Source organism: Ambystoma mexicanum, chromosome 8, assembly GCF_040938575.1.
Source record: "Ambystoma mexicanum isolate Mex_15411 chromosome 8, UKY_AmexF1_1, whole genome shotgun sequence".
Lineage (NCBI taxonomy): Eukaryota > Metazoa > Chordata > Amphibia > Caudata > Ambystomatidae > Ambystoma > Ambystoma mexicanum.
In genome coordinates this window covers 152,530,242-152,552,378 of record NC_090929.1, presented here as the reverse complement: position 1 = coordinate 152,552,378, position 22,137 = coordinate 152,530,242, and the positions used below count along the sequence as shown (strand labels likewise).

At 47.2% G+C, this 22,137-nt stretch overlaps 1 protein-coding gene across 4 annotated transcripts in view; it reads left to right on the top strand.

The window, feature by feature from the left end:
* The window catches only part of CNTRL (centriolin), a 1,220,196-nt gene that overhangs the window by 783,180 nt on the left and 414,879 nt on the right, over positions 1-22,137 (top strand). For all 4 annotated transcript variants that reach the window (XM_069609523.1, XM_069609522.1, XM_069609524.1 and 1 more), the window contains one exon: positions 6,346-6,476. In XM_069609523.1, the coding sequence (XP_069465624.1) occupies positions 6,346-6,476 (131 nt within the window). The remainder of the gene's footprint in view (positions 1-6,345; positions 6,477-22,137) is intronic.

Below are 22,137 nucleotides of genomic sequence, written 5' to 3'. Positions count from 1 at the left end.
ACCTCCTAATTTGCATATGGATTGCACCAACAGAAGTGACTTCACAGAAAAGGGCATTGCAAGGAGCATCATCAGCCTTTGATACTTGGCGGCACCATGGAAGCAACTTTTGAATAAGTTTCCATAAGTAAGCCAATTGGCAAATAAGTTTGTGGCGCAAAATACTGTCTCCCTGTCAAAAGCAAGGGGTTACAGAATTGCACTATTGTTATATATGGAGCAACTCTGTAGTCAAGCTTCATTTAAGTAACACCATGAAATATTAACATAAGCTCTGAAGTGAATCACAGAGCTGCAGATAACACAGTTGGGATTAAATGATCTGCCCAGGATCACACACTTTGGTAAAATGGTAAAACCGTATTTGTGGACAATTTAAGCAACTGAGCACATCTTCACAAATTTAGTTGATAGAGATATTTATTATCTAATAAGCGCTTGAACATAATGCATTCACTACTTTCAACAGTGCCAGATTCCTTCCACGTGCGTCTTGACTATGACAATGCTCTGTATTTAGGGATCCCCTTTTCAGCAGGATATTCTCACTGGTGACTGTCTCGCTGTCAAAAGCAAGGGGTTACAGAATGTCAGACCATGTAAGAACCCACAGAAAGGAAGAGGTCAAAAAGATGCTTGATCTTGGGATAATAGAGCCATCTACCAGTATATGGGCTAGCCCAGTTGTACTAGTGCCAAAGGCAGGATCCAAAGGTTTGAGATTCTGTGTGGACTACAGAGCTCTTAATGCAGTCACCACGACTGATGCCCATCCTTTTCCTAGGACAGATGAGCTGGTGGACAGACTTGGTTCAGCCAAGTTTCTCAGTACATTTTACCTAACATCAGGCTATTGGCAAATAGCTCTGACAGACCATGCCAAAGAGAAAACTGCATTTTCAACCCCATGAGGCCGCTACCCATTTAAGGTTATGCCTTTTGGATTAAAGAATGCACCTGCTACATTCCAAAGGTTGGTGAATCATGTTCTGAATGGGATGGAGGACTCCTGCATGGCATACTTGGATGACAATGCAGTGTTCAGCCCTACTTGGAAAGAACATCTTGACCACCTAGGATATGTTTTGCAGGCTCTTGAGCAGGCCCATCTGACCATAAAGGCAAGCTAATGTCAACTTGGTCAGAGTAAAGTGGTCTACCTTGGACATGAGGTAGGAGGAGGGGAAATAAGGCCATTGCCTAGCAAAGTACAAGCTGTACAAGACTGGGCCACCCCTACTACTCAAACTCAACTGAGAGCTTTTTAGGGCTCACAGGTTACTATAGGAACTTCATTGAGAACTATGGGACCATAGCTTCTCCCTTGAATGTGATCTCCTCACCCAAATTCCCCAAGAAGGTCAGGTGGAATGAGGAGTACGCCAATGCTCTGCATTGTCCACAAGGCTTTCTGGGGACTGGGTCCAAAATACCTTCAGCTATCCCTCCGCAAATACCACCCCTCTCAAGCTCTTCGCTCCTCTACCTCAGATTCCCTCAGGGTCTGTTGTTTTTCCCTCAGGGTCTGTCGTTTTTCAAAGAAACAAGCTGGGGGTAGATCTCTTTCTTCGGCTGGGGCCTCCATCTGGAGCAGCCTCCCTGCCACTCTAAAACTTGAGGAGAACCATCTCTGTTTACAGAACCAGCTCAAGACCTTCCTCTTTGCTTCTGCCTTCGCTCCCCTTATCCCCTGCTGATCTGTTCTCTCTTGGCACCGTTCACCTGGCCACCCTCTGTCCTCTGGGCCCAGGTAGCTGCTCACCCTGCCACCCTCCCGCACTGCCTCCAGGCCACCCTATCACGATCCATGCCCTTGACCCCCTCAGATATAACAGCCCCCTGGCAGCAGTGGGGCTAAAGCCCTTCATACCGGCCCCAAGGGCCTTAAAACTCCATCAGAAATATACATGGAGTCAGTCTTGACGCCTTTGGTGCCAGGCTCATTATCAGGAATAAAGCAATACCAGTTTTGGACTTTAATCCAACATGGAGGCCTATTACACAGCTCAGTTCTTTAGAACCAAGCCATGTGGTCTAATGTTTTGGGTGTGGCTGCGTCTGGAACTACTTGGCCTGGAACTACTTTACCTAGGCTATTTAAACCACACCCAAACAGCAGAAAACGCTTAGTGTTTTTCTGCACTCCTGCAGCGTAACGCTCACCGTGTCCAGCTCCTGCTCATCTGCTTCTCCGGCGGCCCGATCCTGAAGCCCTAGATCCGGATTCCATTAATAACCTGGAAGAACAAGAAGAGCATTAGCGAGCAAGAACACTTACCTGTGAAGTAACAGGCCTTGAATCCGTCCTGCGCTTCGCTTACATTGCCCATCTCCGGAGTTCTCTGCAACCTGCAAAGGTAAAGAAACAAGGACAGCATTAATAACAATTCTTACCTGGGCAAGCAACGAGTCCTGGCAGCACCCTGCACTTCTCTTACCTCGCCCATCTCCGTGTTTCACCGCAACCTGCAAGGGAGAAGGAACAAGGTCAGCATTAACAAAGCACCTACCTGGACAAGTAGCGCTTCGATCGCTCATCACTCAGGAACATCACCGCAACCTGTACAAAAAAGAGAAGAGAACACAGGTAAGCAATTAACACCAATAAACAGCGCAGCGCTCCGCGCATCAATAACTCACTATGGTCTTCCCCATCGGCGCGGCAACTCTGAGATCTCAACCATCCCTGTGAAAACAAAAAGAGACATTGTTTGGGAACAGCGTAGTGGAGCAAGGCGCTGAGAAGAAAGAGAAAACGGAGGGATAGAAAGAGACAGAATAAAGACAGAAAAGACATTATGACTCACCTGGAAGACAGCAAGCAGAGTCAGAGTCATAGCCGGTCTGGACCCGACATAAGGGCACATGGACCAGTGATGCAACTAGGTCCACGGAACGCCCGCACCAACCACCAACCATGCGCCAACCACGCGCCCCTGCACAGAGCCGCAGGACGGCGAGTTCAACACACAGAAACGCACAAAAACCTAAGGCGGTACCCAACGTCTGCCACATAACCAAGCAGAGAGGGGTCCGGGATAGCGCTTAGACCTCCATCCAGTATCGTGTGGCGCCCCTGTGGATACCAGGTGAGCGTAACGCACCCCTTGCACTGGGGTCTGTATCTGTACCCATACAGTTCCCCCACCCCCTTTTTTCTTACTGCACTTATCAGACCTACCCTGTATGCTGCCTTAAACCCAGCACTTGCTGCACTACCACTGTTTGTTGCCCTTATTATTTATCAGTTTCTCCTTTGCGCCACACTCTCCACTTCGCCCCCCTTCCATGCACTTTTCCCCTCCCCCTCTCCCATGCACTCATGCACTTGCACATACTCAATGTCACTGGGCATAGTAAGATCGTTGTTTTGTTCTCCCCTGTTCCCCTCCTTTGCCTTGTCACGCTCTGAAACACTTGTGCAAGAGCGCGATACAAATAAAATATCAATATCCAGGCATTTGAAAAACTTAAGGTAGCCCTTTGTCAAGCTCCAGTTTTAAGAGCTCCTGACTACAACCAATCTTTCATTGTACAAACTGATGCTTCAAATACAGGTATAGGTGCAGTTCTTAGTCAGCTGGATGACAAAGGCAGGGAACACCCTATCTGCTTCATCAGTAGTAAACTCCATAGGCATCATCTTTTACATTGTAGCACACAGCACCTTCATTGCAGTGGCACAGGGAAGTCTTTCAGATTTCCCAAATGTTTGAATACCTTTCTCTTGGATAACTACTGTTTCCAAGAGCAGTGAAGTGAAATTGACTTTGCTTACATTTGTAACTTTGTAGACCCAGCACACGCTATCTTACAATTGGGTCGTGGAGGGGTTACTTAGTATCCCCTTTGTGTAGTTTCTCATGTAACATTTTTATGTTACCCTTTCCTCGATGAATGGCTGGTGACGGTGGTTTACATTTATCTTCCGTGGTGTGTCTTTACCACGGGCTGCGTTCGCAGCTGCAGTAAAGCACTCTTAGGTGCCATTTTTGTAAAAAAAAAAAAAATAAAAAAAAACAAATGCCCTTATCTTCTTTTTTTACCATTTCTCTGTGGAAAGGTCCTTCTTGAGATTTACTCTGCGCACCAAACCAGGTTTGGACCCTTTGTTGGTTTTGTCTTTGGCGAGATTTCTGAGTGAAGCCCGCCTTTGGCTCAGGGTATCTGGTGGGGGCAGGAAGTGAGGGAGGTGCCCAAAACTCCCTTTGTTTAGTCTCCTAGGAGACAGTAATGCACTCCTAGGTGATTGGCTGGCTGGCAGTCCGGCAATGACAGCCAGGCTGGAATGAATGGGAGAAACCTGCATAAAAGGTGAGGCTTTTTGGCTTGGAAGGCAGAGTCGACCACTGGACGAAGGAATCCGAAGAAGAACTTGAAGAGGACGGCTGCTGCAACTCCTAGACCGTTGGTTTGCCCGGTGAAGCCCTGCTGCTGTGCTGAAACTCCACAGTATCGACAGAAAAGCCCCTGCAAGGACGACTTCTTCCTTGAGTTGGTGGGGCCAATCAACTCCAAAGTAAGCCACCTGGACCTTCTCTCGAAGCCGGTTGCACTTCCACTTCAGTTGCTGTTGGAACCGAAGAGCCAGGGAGAGGAACACCAGTTGGTGTGCGTTACTTTTAAGCTGGCCAAGAGCTCCAGGAAGATCCTCTGGACTCCCAGGAAGCAGGACTGACCAAGCCTGAGCCACCCCAGATGCAAGTTAAGCCCACCTGGACAGCCAAGAACCGCAGTGTTGCTATTTGCGGTAGGCGCAGGGAGCTGAAACACCGAATTGCCACTTCTTTGAAGATTGCCGGTTACTGTCAGTGACCGTCCCATTTCAGTGCAGGAGTCCCCAGAAGTCCTCCCTCTTGTCCCCACGACTGAGGCCCAGGAACACCAGGATCTTCCGAGCTGCACAGTAACAGACGGCATCTGCTGCATTTTCTAAAGGTACTGTAAAGTCTAAGAGAACTTACCTCTAGTTGTAGATTTGCTTCTACTACTCACAAGTCTTAACAGCTTGTGGCCCTTTTTTCAACAGAGTTCTAAAACATTGTGCAAAGACTTTTCTTACTTACCTGCAAGAAGTACTTCAGCCACATAGACTTTTGCCCATTGACTTTGGCTTAGCCTGTTTCACTGAAAGACTCTTCTCTCCTCTGGCTTTGGGGAGGGTTGAAAAATATTTGCCTGCTTAAGAATAATTGTGATCTCTTGTTTGTTCTAATAACAATTTCTTTAATCCATTTCAGTGCTACTCTAAATGCTAACAGTAATATATCAATGTCCACAGTATCCCAACTATTGCAGTCACCTGAGGGTGTTGGAAGTGTCTGTGTGTCATTCCCAATGGGTGTTTGCTGATTTAGAAACTAAGAGTGCTTACATGGACGGTATTTGTGTGTTGCTATTATATTGCTCCCTTCTAAATGATGGTTAAATTATTGTTTTTATCAAGAAACCTTGAGTTTAAGTTTTGTTTGAATACTTGTCACTGTGAATCCTTGTGTAACCACTCTACAGCTCACATTGACCCCTCTTAAGATAAGCCTGGCTGCTCTACCACACTACCAACCTGTGCAGTTCAGACTTATACTAAAGGTTGGGTCCTATTGCCAGGAGGCTGAGGTTGTTGTAGTTCACCCAAAGGGTACTAGCCCAAATCTCGACCTAACAGTTACTATTATATTGCCTTTTCTGAAGAAGGCTTATTCAAACTGACTGTTAAATAAATTAAAAAATTGTTTAATCAAGAAATTGAGAGTAAGTGCTTATTTGGATACTTGTCACTTTGAATCTCTGTGTAACTCCCCTGCTGCTCACATTGACCCCTCTTGAGATGAGCCTGGCTGCTCAGACACACTACCAACCTGTGTAGTACAGACTTATACCAAATGTTTGGTTCCTATTGCCAGGAGGTCAAGGTTTTTGTAGTGCACCCAAAGGGTACTGCACCAAATTTTGCCTAGCGCAGACATTCCAAATACATATTTACAGTCATGTCACAGTTGCTGAGGAAGCTGGCTCTCCATGATTGGATGCCACTCCCTATTTGAATTTTGTAGGTCCTTCTATTGGTGGACTGCAGTCACCCATAGCCCAGGAGTTCATGTGTTAGGTGGGCATCTGGAGTCATTTGACAGCTGACAAAGAAGATACCACAGACAAAACCTGCTTGAGCCACCATTGGACAAGCTATCACCTGCTGAGGCAAAGCTCTCCTCTTTATTGGACGGGGTGCCTTGTACCTCCATCCCTGAGCTCAGTGGAATTTGACATTTCATGCATTTACATTGGACTGCTGTAAGATGAACGTTAATTGTGAAATAGAGCCTAATACCTTTTTCTCATTTCTAGACTGTTGGTACAATACAGAAGTACAGTAATGCTCGGAAACACCTTTCCCAGACTGAAAAGGATGCTGAGGAGTTGGAGAAAAGAGCTCAGGACACAGCCATGAATCTCGTTAAAGCAGATCAGCAGTTCAGGTACTTGTTTTTAGACTCTACTCATGCAGAATGTTAAGGTGATCTCCTAATTTAATTAGTTCTCTTTAATCTTCCCAAAGCTTTCTCTCCCTTCTTGATGCCACTGAATATTTGACTCATGTGTTATATTTTTGTAAAAGATAAAAGAAATTGTACTATGCTTATGGCATGTAATGCTTTGTTTCTTTTTTGTCTTTAGAGACATACACATTTTATATTGCTCGATCTATCCACTACTTTCTCTTACCATTTTTGTATGATACTATAAATTATCCCCACCTGTCCTTCTTGTGGTCTCTGTCCAGAAACTTGATGACTGTGGGTTGCCAATAACAGGCAGAATTTTAACTTATGTAATTCACCCGCACTGCGGCAACCATGCCCAGTTTGATCCATCCACAGACATTGACCCTGATCCTGGAGTTCAGTGGACTCAGGGGTCAGGCGGGGCGGGGTAGCAGAGGCTCTGCATTGGGGGCTGCATTTAAACCATTATGGCTGATTAAAAATGGGTTTATTGTATGTGCATTAAAATTAAGGTGTCATAACTAGAACTTCCCCTTAATGCAATTCATGATTGTCAACAGATTGCACTACTATCCAGCAAAGGTCTGACTGTTTGGAAGAGATTGTATGGGCGAATGCCGCAGGTGTACTGGTGCTGATGCAGATCTATTGCATGTTATGTAGCTGCCCGAGACTGTCAGCATACTGGGATGGAGTTTGTAAGGTGTTAAGACACAATTAGCCAGGAGATACAGCTCTCCCCTTGGATTGTGTTCTGGGTTACACTGGGAAGATGACGGAAACAAAGCGTAGGTTTCTAAACTTAGGCCTGCTGCTGGCCAAACAACGCATTCTGATGAGATGGACACATACAAGACCCCCAGTGGTAGACAAATGGCTACAGGATGTACTGTGGGCTAATGATATGGAGGAGATATATGGAACCCTTGTTTATTTAAAGAGTAGGCCCAAAGACATTTGGCCGCACTTATGTCAATACCCAAGGGGGAATGGTGAAGACACGCCAACACTGGGTGGCGAACATGTAAAACAGTCATCGGTATCTACCAGTTAACTTTTCCTAACCTTAAGTGCCTATTGTGTGCGAAATGTGTATGTTCTGTTGACAAAGCATTAGTGTTTGAGCTGTCACCAAGCAAATTTAAATAACATTTAAAAAAAAAAAGAAAACACAATGTAACAAATGTGTCGGGTTGTTCGTTGTCAAGACCTGACTTCAATTCAACACAGAAGCTGCTGAGCCCCACAGTCCCACCAAGATGTATCACACTCATCCAATCAGAAAACAGCTGAGCCTGTGACATCCCAGGGGGAAAGGGGAAGTGGATAACATAAAAAAACTCAGCCACCGGATCTTCAACCTCCTTCGGGTATCTGCATAGGAAGAAAGTCATTAAATTATGGTTAGACACTTCTGTGCTCACCTAGACACACTATACCTCCCTCCACAATTACCCAATAACCTTTACCTGAAAACTCCTCTGCTCTGCTTAGAGGAGAAGTTGTTTACTGGATACTTAATTTCTCCGAAGACACCTTAAACTCCTCGTTTAAAGATGCAGTTCCTTAATGTGCCTCCCTAACTCCAACCTTGTTTCTTTCCAGGGTATGCAGCCTCCCATAACATCTCTAATGAGAACTAACTCAATTTTATTGGGAAAACGTGCAGGTTGAGGGTATAAACCTAAACACCCATTCATTCAGAGACAAAATGTTCATACTGCTCCCAAAGGAATGTTATGTTCTTTGAGGATTATGTCGGCTACCAAGGAGACTCTGAAAAACCTCTAGTAAGAGTTCTCTCTGGCATGCACACCTTGAAGACATCAGGCACATAGGAAATAATGTCCATGCACTGCTGGTGTTTAACTATATACTTTCATAACTCTTATTGACAAAGTTCTTATCCAGAATGTACACCCCACGATTGTGAACACCTCAACAAGAGAATGTTTTTTTTTTCCTTGCTAGCCAACTCAAAACATTGCCATCCGGAAGAAAGATTTTCTTAGTTTATCCTGTCAAACGTGGATCGTGCTACGCCTTTAAGAAACAGTATTTTGCTTAGGCTGTGAATAGATGACTACTCCCAGCAGTTCTGTCACCACGTGTAATACACCTTTAAAAATAGTTCCGAATAAGATCTTGCCGTTCACACAGTCACTGCGCAACCCGGAAACCGGAAGAAACAAATTACTTCATACGTGCTGTAAAAATTAAGAAATGCGAAACGCTTCCCTTTCCACGGAGAGGATACTCTGATGTGCACATGAATCTTCTCCTACCTCTCCCTAAGGAAACATGCCACTGCAGGGACGTACGTGATCCGGGCTCTCACCGCCTTCCGAATCAGCTGATCACACCGTCAATGCCGATCCTCATGAGGAAACCGAAAGCCGCGTCAGCACGCGTCTGGCAAGGTAAACAAACAGAATGTTAGGGAGCTTTCACAACAAGTTTTCTAATGAAATGTCTTGCGTTTATACACGCACGGAAAGTCACCGTTAGAAAACCCTATTGGATTCAAAACGTATATACAGATGAGTTTTTCTTTACTCCTTTGACTAACGGAGCTTAGGAAACCAACTGAAGAAGGTAATGTACTTAAATAAAGCAGCTACAGAGCTTGCTGGCAACAAGTTCCCTTCCTCTTTACTTGAAACTTTCTTCACATAAAGCCTGGAGTTGATTTCCTTATTTCTTCTGAATAAAGATGATATCTCTTGAAACTTCAAAACTTAGGAGCAGAACTAAAACATGACCTGCTTACTTAAAATCTCAAATGAAAGGCAGTTTAGAATGTTAGAAGCAGTCCTTTGTTTACCCTTCACACAGTCACGACTCCTGTTCCTTCCTTCCATCTTGGCTTGGGCTCTCACCAGAACTCTGAAAAGTAAAGTTAAGGCCTAAACCAATACAAGGAATTCAAACTAGAAATAATCAGTAATTGAACATTAAAAGACAATCCCAAGGACCAACAGTGTCTATTTTCGTAGGGACCTGACATTCATTAAGTCGGGATGGTGTGCTGGCAGTGGTTAATTACCCCTCCCCCACACTGCAAGGATTCAATGAGAATAAAGCTTCTGTATTCTTCAACTGCCTCTGTATGAAACAAAAAGTCTCTGGTTCAACAAATACCTCTGGGTTTCGTACACCTCAATCCAAGGCCTGAAATCTCTCCAGTGGCTGCAAGGGTCAAGTTAAAGACCCTCTGCATTGCCCACAAGGCTTTCTGGGGCCGTGGACCACACTACATCCAACTCTCTCTTCCGAAGCGCTTTCCCTCTCGAGCCCTTTGCTCATCCACCTCTAACTCTCTGAGGGTCAGATGCTTCTCCAGGCAGAGAGATGGGGGGGGGGGGGGGCAGATCTCTCTCTCCTCGGCTGGTGCCTCCCTCTGGAATAGCCTCCCTGCTCCTCTCAAACTTGAGCAGGACCACCTAAGGTTCCTGAGGAAATACAAGACCTTCCTTTTCACTTCTGCTTTCTCTCTCTCCCCTGCTGATGACCTGTCTGCTGTACTAACTGGTTACCTGGCCACCCTATGAACCTTAAGGGGCACCAGGCTCCTGCACGACCATTAGCCCGTTAATCTGCCTCTGGGTTACTGCTCACTTAGGGACTGTATCTGCAACCCTACAGTCACCTGCCGCCTAGCACTTACTAAGAGCCGGGCACCCCGCCGGCACTTACTTGAGCTTTGCCATTGCACTCTTCTCCTTCCGTCCCCCTAGAACTTCTCCTCTTCCCTTTGTGTGGGTCACAGTGCCCTGTGGGCACCTGTACGCTTGGTCTGGTATGACGAGGCCAGCAATCTGGCCTTGCCAAGATGGGATGGGAAACTACTCTCAGCCGAAGGTGGGAGCCTTATCAGGGAGCCCTTGAGAGACTGCCCTACTCCTAAGGTGGACACTGGCAGCAGAGAGGGCCTAAATTCCTATCCCCCCAACCCTCACTTGTGCCAGCATGTGTGCCTGCAGCCCCTTATCTCCAGCCTTGCCTATTGGTTCTGATACTCATCAGTTTTTTTCCTTAGATGTAGGAAAACCCAGAGAGATGTCGGGGAAACCTCAGCAAAGGACAAGCAAGAAAACCAACACAAGAGCAGCCCACTCCCAGTAGCGCAGAGAAGCTACGAGGAGCCACCACTGCCCCACCGTGACCAGAGCGCAGTTGCGTATCTACCCGAGGGAGAGGCACAACTGCTGCTGTCACACACCTGAGCAGCATGGAAAACTGTTGCGAGCGCAAACTGATAAAGGTCCCATAGATTGCCGGGGATAGAGATCCCCTGCCTCAAACTTACCAGAACGGTTGCTGTGAACTGACTCAGAACCATGAACAGGGACATTAGGCAATACACTGTAAGCCCGTGTGAAGCCTGTGGGCAGGGGCTTAGCCCAATTTTTAAGACTCTTTCCTGCACATACACATCTTGGGGAAGGCAGGAGAGCACAGATTGGTTAGGGAAAGGCAGACAACCCCCACATGGGGAGGGTTATGTAAACCAGGAACGGTAATCGTGCAGTCTGGGTTTTCAGGTGAGGCCAGGTATAGAGGCGGAAACCAACCAAGAGACCAGCCGGAGGAAGGAAGGAGCGGCAGCTTGTGAAGGAAATTGTGTGAGCAGGTGAGGTATTGGCTTATGGATGAAAGTAGTTCTACAGTTTGACTGTGTGTTTGTGTGGCAAGTGAGTTGGAGAATTTAGTCTAAAGAGTGAATGTGAAATTAATGATACTTGGTAAAAGGAGAGTGTTTCAGTAGTGAGAGAGAGGGAGTAGTGCAATGTAATGGGGAGGAGTGGCGTCATTGAAGGGTGGAGGCGAAGATTTGGAGCACTGAAGCATCTGAGGGGCAAAGGATTGATGGGAGAAGTAAGACCGAGAGAGTGGTAGAAAGAGTTGAAAAGAGGGGAGTGGACTAGACCAAACTTGCCTGAATCCAACAGAGTAAGTGTAAGGTACTATCCAAACTCCCATTAGAACACTGTTGACTAGAGCAGGAAGAGATAGGTCTCTGAGGGAGTTTAGATAGCTGGCAATTTAGGTAACCACCGTTGGCAGAGCTTTGCGGGGCTCCTAGGCCCCACACAGGTCCTTACAAAAACGGTTGGAATGCATGTGATGTGTCCCAGCCAGGCCAAAAGGTTAATGCTGAGAAAAACCTATTAGCGTGGACCACAGTGTGAGCAGGACTAACTTGGTGCAGCAGAAGGCACACGTAGCACTTTTAATTAGTTTTGACACACATTAGATACCCACATATAGCAACACAGAAGGAGCAACACATATTAATCTTGCGTTGCAGGGGTTATGTTAGGCAGAATCCTGTGCAGTTCGCTAAGGGAGCACTACAGAAGATTAAGACTACAGGTATGCGCAATAAATCCCCTTTGGTATCAGTCTGTACCACAAAGATTTAGAGGGTAGCTGTGACTAAGCAGTCAGACTTATCTCAAGAGGAAGATGAGCAGTATTCAGGGTTTACACAATAGGTCTACAATACCAGGGTACAAGGAAACACTTGACCAAAGCTTTGTATTAAAAAGAATAAGCTCAGTTGAGCATCAAACACGTTGTAAGTAGGTCGTGCCTATAGGCGTCCTGCCTGTTTGTTTTGCTGTTTCCCCAGCCGTTTGTTTTGCACATTTTGTGCTGTTTTCATTAAATGAGTTTCCTAACTACCTCTTGTGAGCTGCGCTTCCCTCTTTCCTTTTTGGATTGATTGATTCTATTGGGTCCTTCCGCTCTCCTCCTTTTTCTTCAATATATATGTATATATATATATTTATATTTCTGAGGCTTGTGGAATCTGCTTAGATCACATGCTGTGCATAGGCCGACATCTAGTGGAAGCTGCGGAGTATTACAGTTTGTTTTTCGAAACTCGAAAATGGGCGTCGACACAGGCGTGCCAGTAATACTATCCCTAGTGTGACGTCCACTGTACCCAAGATCCCTCACGCGTCTGGGATCCTCAGATTGTTTTTTTCCGCCATACTGGTCGGAAGCATCTTGCGGAGTCCCCTGGCCTTAGCCATACTTTTGCTAATTATTGCAATTTAAAATTATTTATTGACATCCTTCCCCACCCCAACGTCGACCATCGACACTCGACGGCGGCTGGAGAAGACATCGACCGTCGGCTGCTGCACGACGGATCTGGGCCTCGGAAGGCCGCTGGCCTCGGCCCGGGCCTAGTAGGCCGCTGCCCTCGGCCCTGCAAGTAGGGAGAGTGGGGGGTGGTACATACTCTTCACTCTTGGTATATAGGTACACCTTATATATTTCCTACACTTACCAGCCCGCTGCCTCAAGGTGCGTATGGAGGGTACCCCTTTCCAATTCTGCCCCAAGTGCAACCGCAAATACCCTTGGGTCGACAGGCACGCCACGTGCAATCTCTGCTTGCCGAGGGACCACCCCGAAGCGAACTGCAGAGCGTGTAGTAGGTTTAAACCTAAAACACTTAAGGACCGTTCGACAAAGCGTTGGGCCCACCACGCCAGGCAGGCAGCCATGGCAGCGGAGGGCGCCTTCAGCGATGGCAGCAACGCCGTACTTTCGGACGGCGAGGGCATTACGGCGTCGAAAGACTGCCGAGCGCAGGTCCCCGACCTCGGAAGGTTGTCCGGCAGGGCGGCTATGGGGAAGACCCCCGGCGACGCAAGCGCTACACACCCTACACACACTAAGCACACCAAGTCCAACCGAACCTCGACGATGTCGACTTCTCGGAAAGAGGCACGGATAGAACGGTCCGACTCGGTGTCCTCTGGGCGCTCTCGATCGAGATCGCCTCATGACGCAAGGCAATCATCCACTCTTGCCAAGAGTGCCTCGCTCCCTAGATTAACGGAAGTTCGATCGTCGGAAGACGAAGACGACTTCCACCCCCAGGCCGCGCTCCAAGAGACCGAGAGCGCAGTTAACACCAGCGAGGCCCCACGCTCGAAGCAAGATACCTCTCCCGACCCTCGGCGCCAGGCGTCGAAAGTCTCTGGGGCCTCCAAGGGGCAGGGAAAACATTTTTCCACGCACGGGGAGGGAGGGAAACAGCGGAAAGCTCAGCCTTCCACTCCTGTAAGACCATCCTTCCACCCCAAGCAGACAGATAAACATAAATCTACTGGGACATCAACATCAAGCAAGGGTACCCTTGATAAGTCCTCTAAGTTGCCTACTAAAGTCATACCCTGTTCCAAAGAATGGTCCAGTGAGGACATAGACAGGGTCATGTCAAGGATGTCTTCCTTAGCTGATTTTTATGACAAAAACCCAGAACATTTCCTTTCGTATGACCCTCAAGGGGCCACACCCTCAGGCTCCTCTGATCCTATCCCCCTAAGTAAAAAGGCCCGGGTCGAAAGACCTGACCCCTTCGAGGTGCAGCCTTACTCTACTCCATACTCTACTCCACACCCCAGATACCAAGGAAAACCTTTCCCTGAAGGGGACCAGGAGTTTACGATTATGGAGGAACGAACCGGGTCTGAATACTATGCGGAGGATGAGGACCTGGAGGAGGTAGCAGATGAGCAGGAAATTTACAGAGTAGATTCCCCGGTAGAGAGCGAAGCCCCAGTTACCGACTCGCCAGTTGATAACCAACCCCTCCTTAATGAAGTTCTTGCTCGCGCAGCAGAACATTTTCACATCGACACCCACGGTGTACAGGAGGAAAGGGACTTCGCAGAAGAGTTGGTGGGAGAGAGGAGGCCGGTCGCTCAGACCATCCCTATCCTTAAATCCATCCAACGGAGAATAGATCCATGCCTGGTGAATCCTAACCTCACCAGAGCCGTCAACCCCAGAGTCGAAAAACTTTTTCGGGCAGCCCAGTCTGACCCTCTTTATATAAGAGGTCATCTTAAACCAGACTCCCTAGTGGTTACCAACACTCGGAAGAGGGCTGGGACACCCTTATCGTCGTCAGAAGCTCCTCCCGACAAGGAGAGCAAAAGACTGTACGGGTTTGGCAGGAAGGTAGCCTCAACGTCCGTCTACCAAGCAAGGATTGCAAACTCCACCACCCTGTTGGCAAGTTACAACTGCCATCAATGGGAAGAGGTCGCGGCGCTCATAGCCTCTGCTCCTGAACCGTTAAAGGGCCAGTTGGCTCGGATCTCGGCAGAAGGGAGAGCCGTGTCTGGTTGCATCTTAAAAGCAACTTTCGACGCTGCAGACAACGCAGGAAGATTGATAGCAGAAGGTACTGTTATCAAGAGACATGCGTGGTTACGGCAGTCGGGGTTCAAAACAGAAACACAGGCTTCATTAATAGACAAGCCGGTGGAACCAGATCTATTGTTTGGGAAAGCGGTCGAAGACGCACTTAAGAATGCCAAGGACGAGTACGAGACTCTCAAATCCCTTGGCCAGCTTACCAACAAACCCCCGAACCAGAGGGGGAACAGTAATTTTCGTCGCCCACGCGGCCAAAATTCACAAAGAGGCAACTATGCCCAAGGACAGGGTACACAATGGAACAACAACCAGCAGTCTACCCAAAGTTACAGCAAGGGTAACAAGAGAGGTCGTGGAAGAGGCAGAGGCAGCCCCAACAAGGGAGGTGGCACGCCTCCGCCAAAGCAGTGACGCTCAGTTCAGGGTCCCTTCTCACGCAACCCCAGTAGGGGGACGCATTTCCAACTTCACCCAGGCTTGGGAAGGGATCACCTCAGACAGATGGGTGCTGTCAACAGTGTCCACAGGATATTGTATAGAATTACTGCAGCGTCCCCGGAACCACCCTCCACGACAAAGAATACACTCCTTAGAACATCAGAAGATCCTTCTCGAGGAGATCGCCATTCTGCTAGAAAAGGACGCGATAGAACTCGTCCCAGGACACCAGGTAAACAAGGGTATCTATTCAACTTACTTCCTTGTGCCAAAGAAAGATTTGACAATGCGCCCAGTATTGGACCTACCGCCTGCCAACAAGTATGTCAAGCCCCAAAAATTCCGTATGACCACGCTACAAGAGGTAATCCCCCTCCTAAAAAAGGGGGACTACATGGCAACCTTGGATATGAAAGATGCTTATTTTCATATTTCCATGCTCCCAGCGCACAAGAAATACTTGCGCTTCAAAGTGGACAGTCGCCACTACCAATTCAAGGTACTGCCCTTCGGGATAGCTTCAGCACCAAGGGTATTCACCAAGGTACTGGCGGTGGCAGCTGCACACCTACGCAGGGAGGCAATCCCAGTGTACCCTTATCTGGACGACTGGCTCATAACGGGGGAAACCCCAAGAATTTGCAGGTCAAACATTCAGAGGACTATCGACCTCCTCCACGAATTAGGCTTCTCTATCAACGAGAAGAAGTCAAGTCTGGTGCCAAGCACCTCAAAACAGTTCCTAGGAGCAATCCTAGATACTCAGAAAGGGTTGACCTTCCCCTCGGAAGAGAGAATTCGGAATATACTACTGCAAATTCCACATTATCAGTCAGGTCAACAAATAACGGTACGCAAAGCAATGCGGTTACTGGGCATGATGGCGTCATGCATTTACCTGGTCCCCCACGCGCGTCTGCGCATGCGTCCCATGCAGGAATGGTTGGCGAAACAGTGGTCTCAGGCAAGTGGTCAGTGGGACGATCTAGTGGTCGTTTCGCCAACACTCGTACAGAGCTTACACTGGTGGACAAAAGAGAATCTCGCAAGGGGAAAACCCTTTTACGATCCCGAAGTACAAGCAGTGGTAACTACAGATGCTTGCCTGACTGGGTGGGGAGCTCACCATCTCCACCACACAGCTCAGGGTCTCTGGTCTCACTCAGTAGCCAAGAACCACATCAACCTGCTAGAGCTTCTGGCAGTATTCCGAGCGCTTCGGGCGTTCGAGCCCCATCTACTAAACTTGTCGGTGCAGATCCGGACGGACAGCACGACAGCCATGTTCTATCTGAACAAACAAGGAGGGACTCGTTCGCCAAATCTGTCCAAGCTTGCCCAGAAAATCTGGATATGGGCACTCAGACGGAACATCTTCCTATCAGCACAACATGTTCCAGGGGAGCTCAATTCCCTAGCGGATGCCCTAAGCAGAGACTCCCTCCCAGAAGAACACGAATGGGTCCTTCACAGAGAGATCGTAGAAGATCTCTTCTCTCAGTGGGGTTTCCCCACTATAGACCTATTCGCCACAAGCGAAAACAAACAATGCCCAGGATTTGCATCCAGGTTCCCCCAGCCAGACTCCCAAGGGAACGCCCTGTGGATGAACTGGTCAGGGATGTTTGCGTACGCTTTTCCACCAACTCCTCTCATCAGGAAGGTGGTGTACAAGATGAACAAGGAATCGATGACGCTCATCCTAGTTGCTCCCATGTGGGCGAGACAACCATGGTTTCCACACCTATGCAGGATGGCGCTGTGCGAGCCCATCAAACTCCCAGCCTGGTACAACCTACTGTCCCAGCAACAAGGTCAAACAGTGCACCAGGAACCCAACTCAATGAACCTGGCAGCATGGCTCCTGAGGTCATAGAGTTTGGGCATCTCAATTTACCACAGAGGTGTATGGACATCCTAAAAGAATCCAGGAAACCAAACACAAGGCACTGTTACTTTGACAAGTGGAAGAGATTCGTTATTTGGTGCCAGAATAAACAAATCAACCCAGTTGATTGCACTCCTTCCAACGTGGTAACATACATGCTCCACCTGCTGGACGCAGGTTTGGTTTTTAACTCTCAAAGTACACCTGGCAGCCCTCTTGGCTTACACCACATCCCATAACAAAGTATCGTGGTGGAAAGTACCAGTAGTTAAAGCCTTCATGGAAGGAGTAAAGAGACTTCACCCTCCTATTTCGAAACCCACCGCCAGGATGGGACCTCAATGTGGTGCTAGCTAAACTCATGGGCCCCCCTTTCGAACCCATGCATAAAAGTAGTCTCAAACACCTGACTTATAAAACGGCCTTCTTAGTAGCCATTACCTCCATAAGAAGGGTCAGTGAAATTCAGGCTCTGTCAGTGCAGGATCCTTTCTTTATTATCCACAAAGACAAACTGGTTTTACGCACACACCCTAGGTTTTCACCTAAATTTATATCTAAATTCCATGTAAACCAGTCCATCGAGCTTCCGGCTTTCTTCCAGAACCCGCAAAGCTCGGCTGAGGTGAAACTACACACCCTTGATGTGCGTAGGGCGGTCCTCTACTATGTAAATAAAACCAGACCGCTAAGAAAAACAGATCAACTGTTTGTCTCCGTAGCTACAGGCAGAGAGGGGGATCGCGTCTCTAAAGGCGCGATCTCGAAGTGGATTATCAACTGTATACAGCTGTGTTACTCTCTTTCTGGAAAAACTCTGCCTTTTACGCCAAGGGCCCATTCTACTAGAGGCATTGGTGCCACTCTGGCTTTCATTGCAAATGTTCCCCTCGACACCATTTGCAAAGCAGCTACTTGGAGCTCTATTCACACTTTTACTCAGCATTACTGCATTGACACTCATTCCAAGACAGATACACAAGTGGGACAAGCGGTTCTAAGACACCTGTTTGCTCATGACCCTTCTCACATCCCACCTCCTTCTTCGGGTACTGCTCGCTAATCTATGCACAGCATGTGATCTAAGCAGATTCCACAAACCTCAGAAGGGATACATTACTCACCGTAATCGTATTTCTGATGCTTGTATCTGCTTAGATTCACATGCGACCCACCCTTCCTCCCCTCCGAGAGAAGGCGCATGATTACTTGTAGTCTTACCTTTCTGTCTATCTGCTTGGATTATCTGTACTCACGCTACTCCTCATGCTTCCTCATGTCAGAAAAAATACAATCTGAGGATCCCAGACGCGTGAGGGATCTTGGGTACAGTGGACGTCACACTAGGGATAGTATTACTGGCACGCCTGTGTCGACGCCCATTTTCGAGTTTCGAAAAACAAACTGTAATACTCCGCAGCTTCCACTAGATGTCGGCCTATGCACAGCATGTGAATCTAAGCAGATACAAGCATCAGAAATACGATTACGGTGAGTAATGTATCATATATATATATATATATATATATATATATATATATATTTTTTTTATATATACATTTTTATATATATCACACACTTCCAGTTCAACACATTAATCACAGTTATACAAGCAAGTTAACATCAGTCAAGAAAAGTATACACAACTCCCTAGTTAAATTGTAGACAAGTTTGAGCAAGAGTGAAAATTTAGCAAAACGGCACAGTGAAAACCAAACACACATGGCACGCTATCAATTTCTCACAAGGGAGGGAAAATACAAGTTATACAGAAATATCTTCTTACACACCCTAACAACACTTCCCATAAGTATGTGAACAAGTTTAGGCAAGGCAGCACTTTAGTTTGTATAATACTTAAATGAAAACCAAGCAAAATGGCACTTCACAAGTTTAAAAAATGGGAAGGAAAAGGTGGTTATAAGAATTGGGTGCATCAACACAGTTCCAGTTGAGAAGCAATCTAGAGAAGGCAGTTCTAACAAATTCAGCCAGAGTAAATAGGCCTCTGCCAGAGTCAGTGGTACAGGGCAAAGGGCCCAGGAGTAAAATGTTCTTGTAGCTGCAGTCAAGTCTTTGTTAAACAATTCGAAAAGGTGGCTGCAGAATGTGAAAGACAATGTTAGGAGATGGGGGTGGCCAACCCAACAGGTAGGTAAAGGATTTAAAACACCTTTAGGGCTACCAACGAAAAAGGGCGGACTAGCGGAACAAAGTACCTTAAAATGAAGAAGAGGCTCCTGCGGTGGCGGTTTTTCCTTGCAGTTCGGGAGATCCAGCAGAGGAAGAGAGGCTCTCGTCGTGGAGGAAGGTTCGAGTTACTGCACTGCCCAGGGATGAAACCAGCCGTGGTGCTGCCCAATGAATAAAAGGTACGCTCCTTTAAATCGCAGTCCGGGTGGACGGGTGCCTAGCTATCCGGTCTCAGAGTACAGGGTACTGGTGATTCGACCAAGGCATGTCCAGGAAGGCGATTGGCAAACTAGTTGGCCCCACCAGCTCAAGGGATGAAGGCTCTTGCAGATGAAGATCTTCTCTCGTCGTGTAGAGGAAAGTGGTGGGACGCTGCAGCAGGGCTTCACTGGTGGTTCAGTCGTTGCAGATGTCTTTGGCTTCTCTCCTCTTCGGCTTCTTAGTTCGATTGGCGACGTCTTGCTTTTCCAGTCCTCAGGACCCTGCTTTTATGCAAAAAGATCCCCATTCATACAGCCTAGCTGTCACTCACACAGTGGAGTGGTCACCCTGGCGAGAGACCCTCAAGCCTATCAGGACAGAGTGCGACATGGGTTGCTGAGGCAACCCTGTCCAGGGGTCCTATTCCCCCTCCCACACAATGGATCCACCCCAGACTCAGTTGCGCCGAAAGGAGGGCTTCTTGCCAGAAGCCCGCCAAAAGGACGAACAAAGGATCCCCAACCTGGGTTAGGAGTTTAGAGAAAGACACAAGAAAGAATTTATATAAAAGTTCTGGCAAATAAAACCTACTGGAGTAAAGTTATTATAAAAATAAATTGGCGGTATGTTAGAGGCCATCAGTAAATGTGGTAGCCTCGAACAATGGGAAAATCCCATAGGGAAATATTCACGGTCGAATATTTTTGGTAGTAACCACTGCCACCAGCCAGAAACATTTTGAGAGAGGGACTGTACAGTACCCTCTAAAAAATGAACAAAAGGGAAAAATTATTAACCCTTGCCAGTACCTCCATAGTAAGATGGGTTGTACTGGTTTTGTTCCTAAAGATTGACTAGTAAAGTCAATGGGGACTTAACATGCTCTGGGAGACGGTAGTCAGTTCCAGGGTATGGAGTCTATGTTTGGGGGTCGCTACGACACCCCTGTGTCACTGCACGGAGGGTGCTGTGTAACACATGTGGATAACATGTGGATAAAGATGGTTCCCATGGGGGTGAGATAAACCCCATAGATATTAAACACAAAAAAATAGCCTAGAACACACATAGCAAATATGCCTAAGAGTGGGAAAAAGAGTCACACTCTTAGCAGGAGAAGAAAACAAATCCTTCAAATCTAGCAAAGCTGCTGGGGGACTCTATAGGTAAGGGCAATTAGCCATAGAATGAGAATTCTCCCTAACAGGTTACAGATAGGGCAGTGTATAGGCTCTGTGTTTAGATGTTCATCAATGAGGTGTGATGAAAGTGCTGAAGCAGGTGGAAGATGGAGTCAGAAAGGTACTGTAGTAGGAGCAAGGTCAAGGTATTAAAATGGCAGCAATGCTGCCATATTGGCTTTTGAGGACTCCTACTCAAAGAATGGAATAGAACAAAGGCCTTGTGGAGCTGCATCTCGGTTTAACTCATCGCAAAACAAATCCCTTTTCTGTCTCCCAGGAGAGAAACTGAGGTCAGAGGCATCTGTGGTGCACAGATAAATGCTAATTGTATCCAGCTGCAGGACCTGAACAAGGTGGGGAACGGATTGTTAGCTGCAGAAAGAGCAGGTGGGGATGCGTCCTTTGAAGGATAAATTCTTGAGAATAGGGTCTGAGGTTTTGTGATGCTGAGAGGCCAGGCACCGATTTAGAGTACTACTGCCCTCCCAATGAGTGGTCATCCCATTTGAATTGCAAGTAATCGTACAACCAAAGCAAATAAATCTCTGAAATTCAGACTCCAGACCGCTGCCCCTGTCACGTCATTACAGGGCACGTGGGGTATGAAGGAGATGAGGGGGAAAACGTGTTTGGAACGTTCCGTGATTTGGGATAGGAGGAGCAGAGCTGATGACAATACATTTAGTACAAGGTCAGGGGTGCAGCTTGTTTGCGACGCAGCGTCTGGGTTAATGAGAAGGCCTGTTGTCGTATCCAGACAGAGTTGGCCTCGCCAGTTTACTTTGATTGTGTCTGAATCGGACTGTTGCACATCACATGACAGTCACGATTTATTAGTGTCAATATTTTAATTACCAATCCCTTACCTGTATTCAATAGTGATGATGTAATGGGCAACATGTCTAGGGGAATGGGTTTAGAAAAGGTGTAGCCAATCGGTCCATGGATGATGATGGGCGGGGGAGGGGTGAGGAGTATTACCATGTTCTATAGGTGATAGCCAATGAGGGTTGTGGGATTGTAACCTATGTATGCAGATTTTGTGGTTTTCTGCAACTTGTAACTTCTTGGGAAATGTAGAGCTCTGTCAATTTGGTTCTACGGGACCGTCCTGATCTCCTTTTTTCATGTAATAAACCTTGTTTTCCCATCCAAATTGGTGGTGATCTTTTGGTCTCTTGGATTATTTTTATCGTTCGGGTCTGCTATTCTCTGTACAAGGCCCTTCAGCTGTCCTTGAGACTGTGCTTCCTGTGCCATCTGTCGCCAAATATGGGGAACTAACGGAAGCCTGACAGGCAGAAGACGTATCCAGGGGGCTGCCAAGACAGACTTCAGCAGCTCCTGCGTTGAATATGATATACCAGCCCTGACACTTCTCCACTGGTGTTGCTTTGGGCAACTTCCATTTCATTATTTTTCCATCCTATGTGCCCCATTACAGTAGGGGAGAAACGCCATATGCCAATCAGTTTTGTTCATGCCACCCATGGGATCAGTTCAGCATGATGTGCTAGGCTATGTTCTCTGCATAGTAATA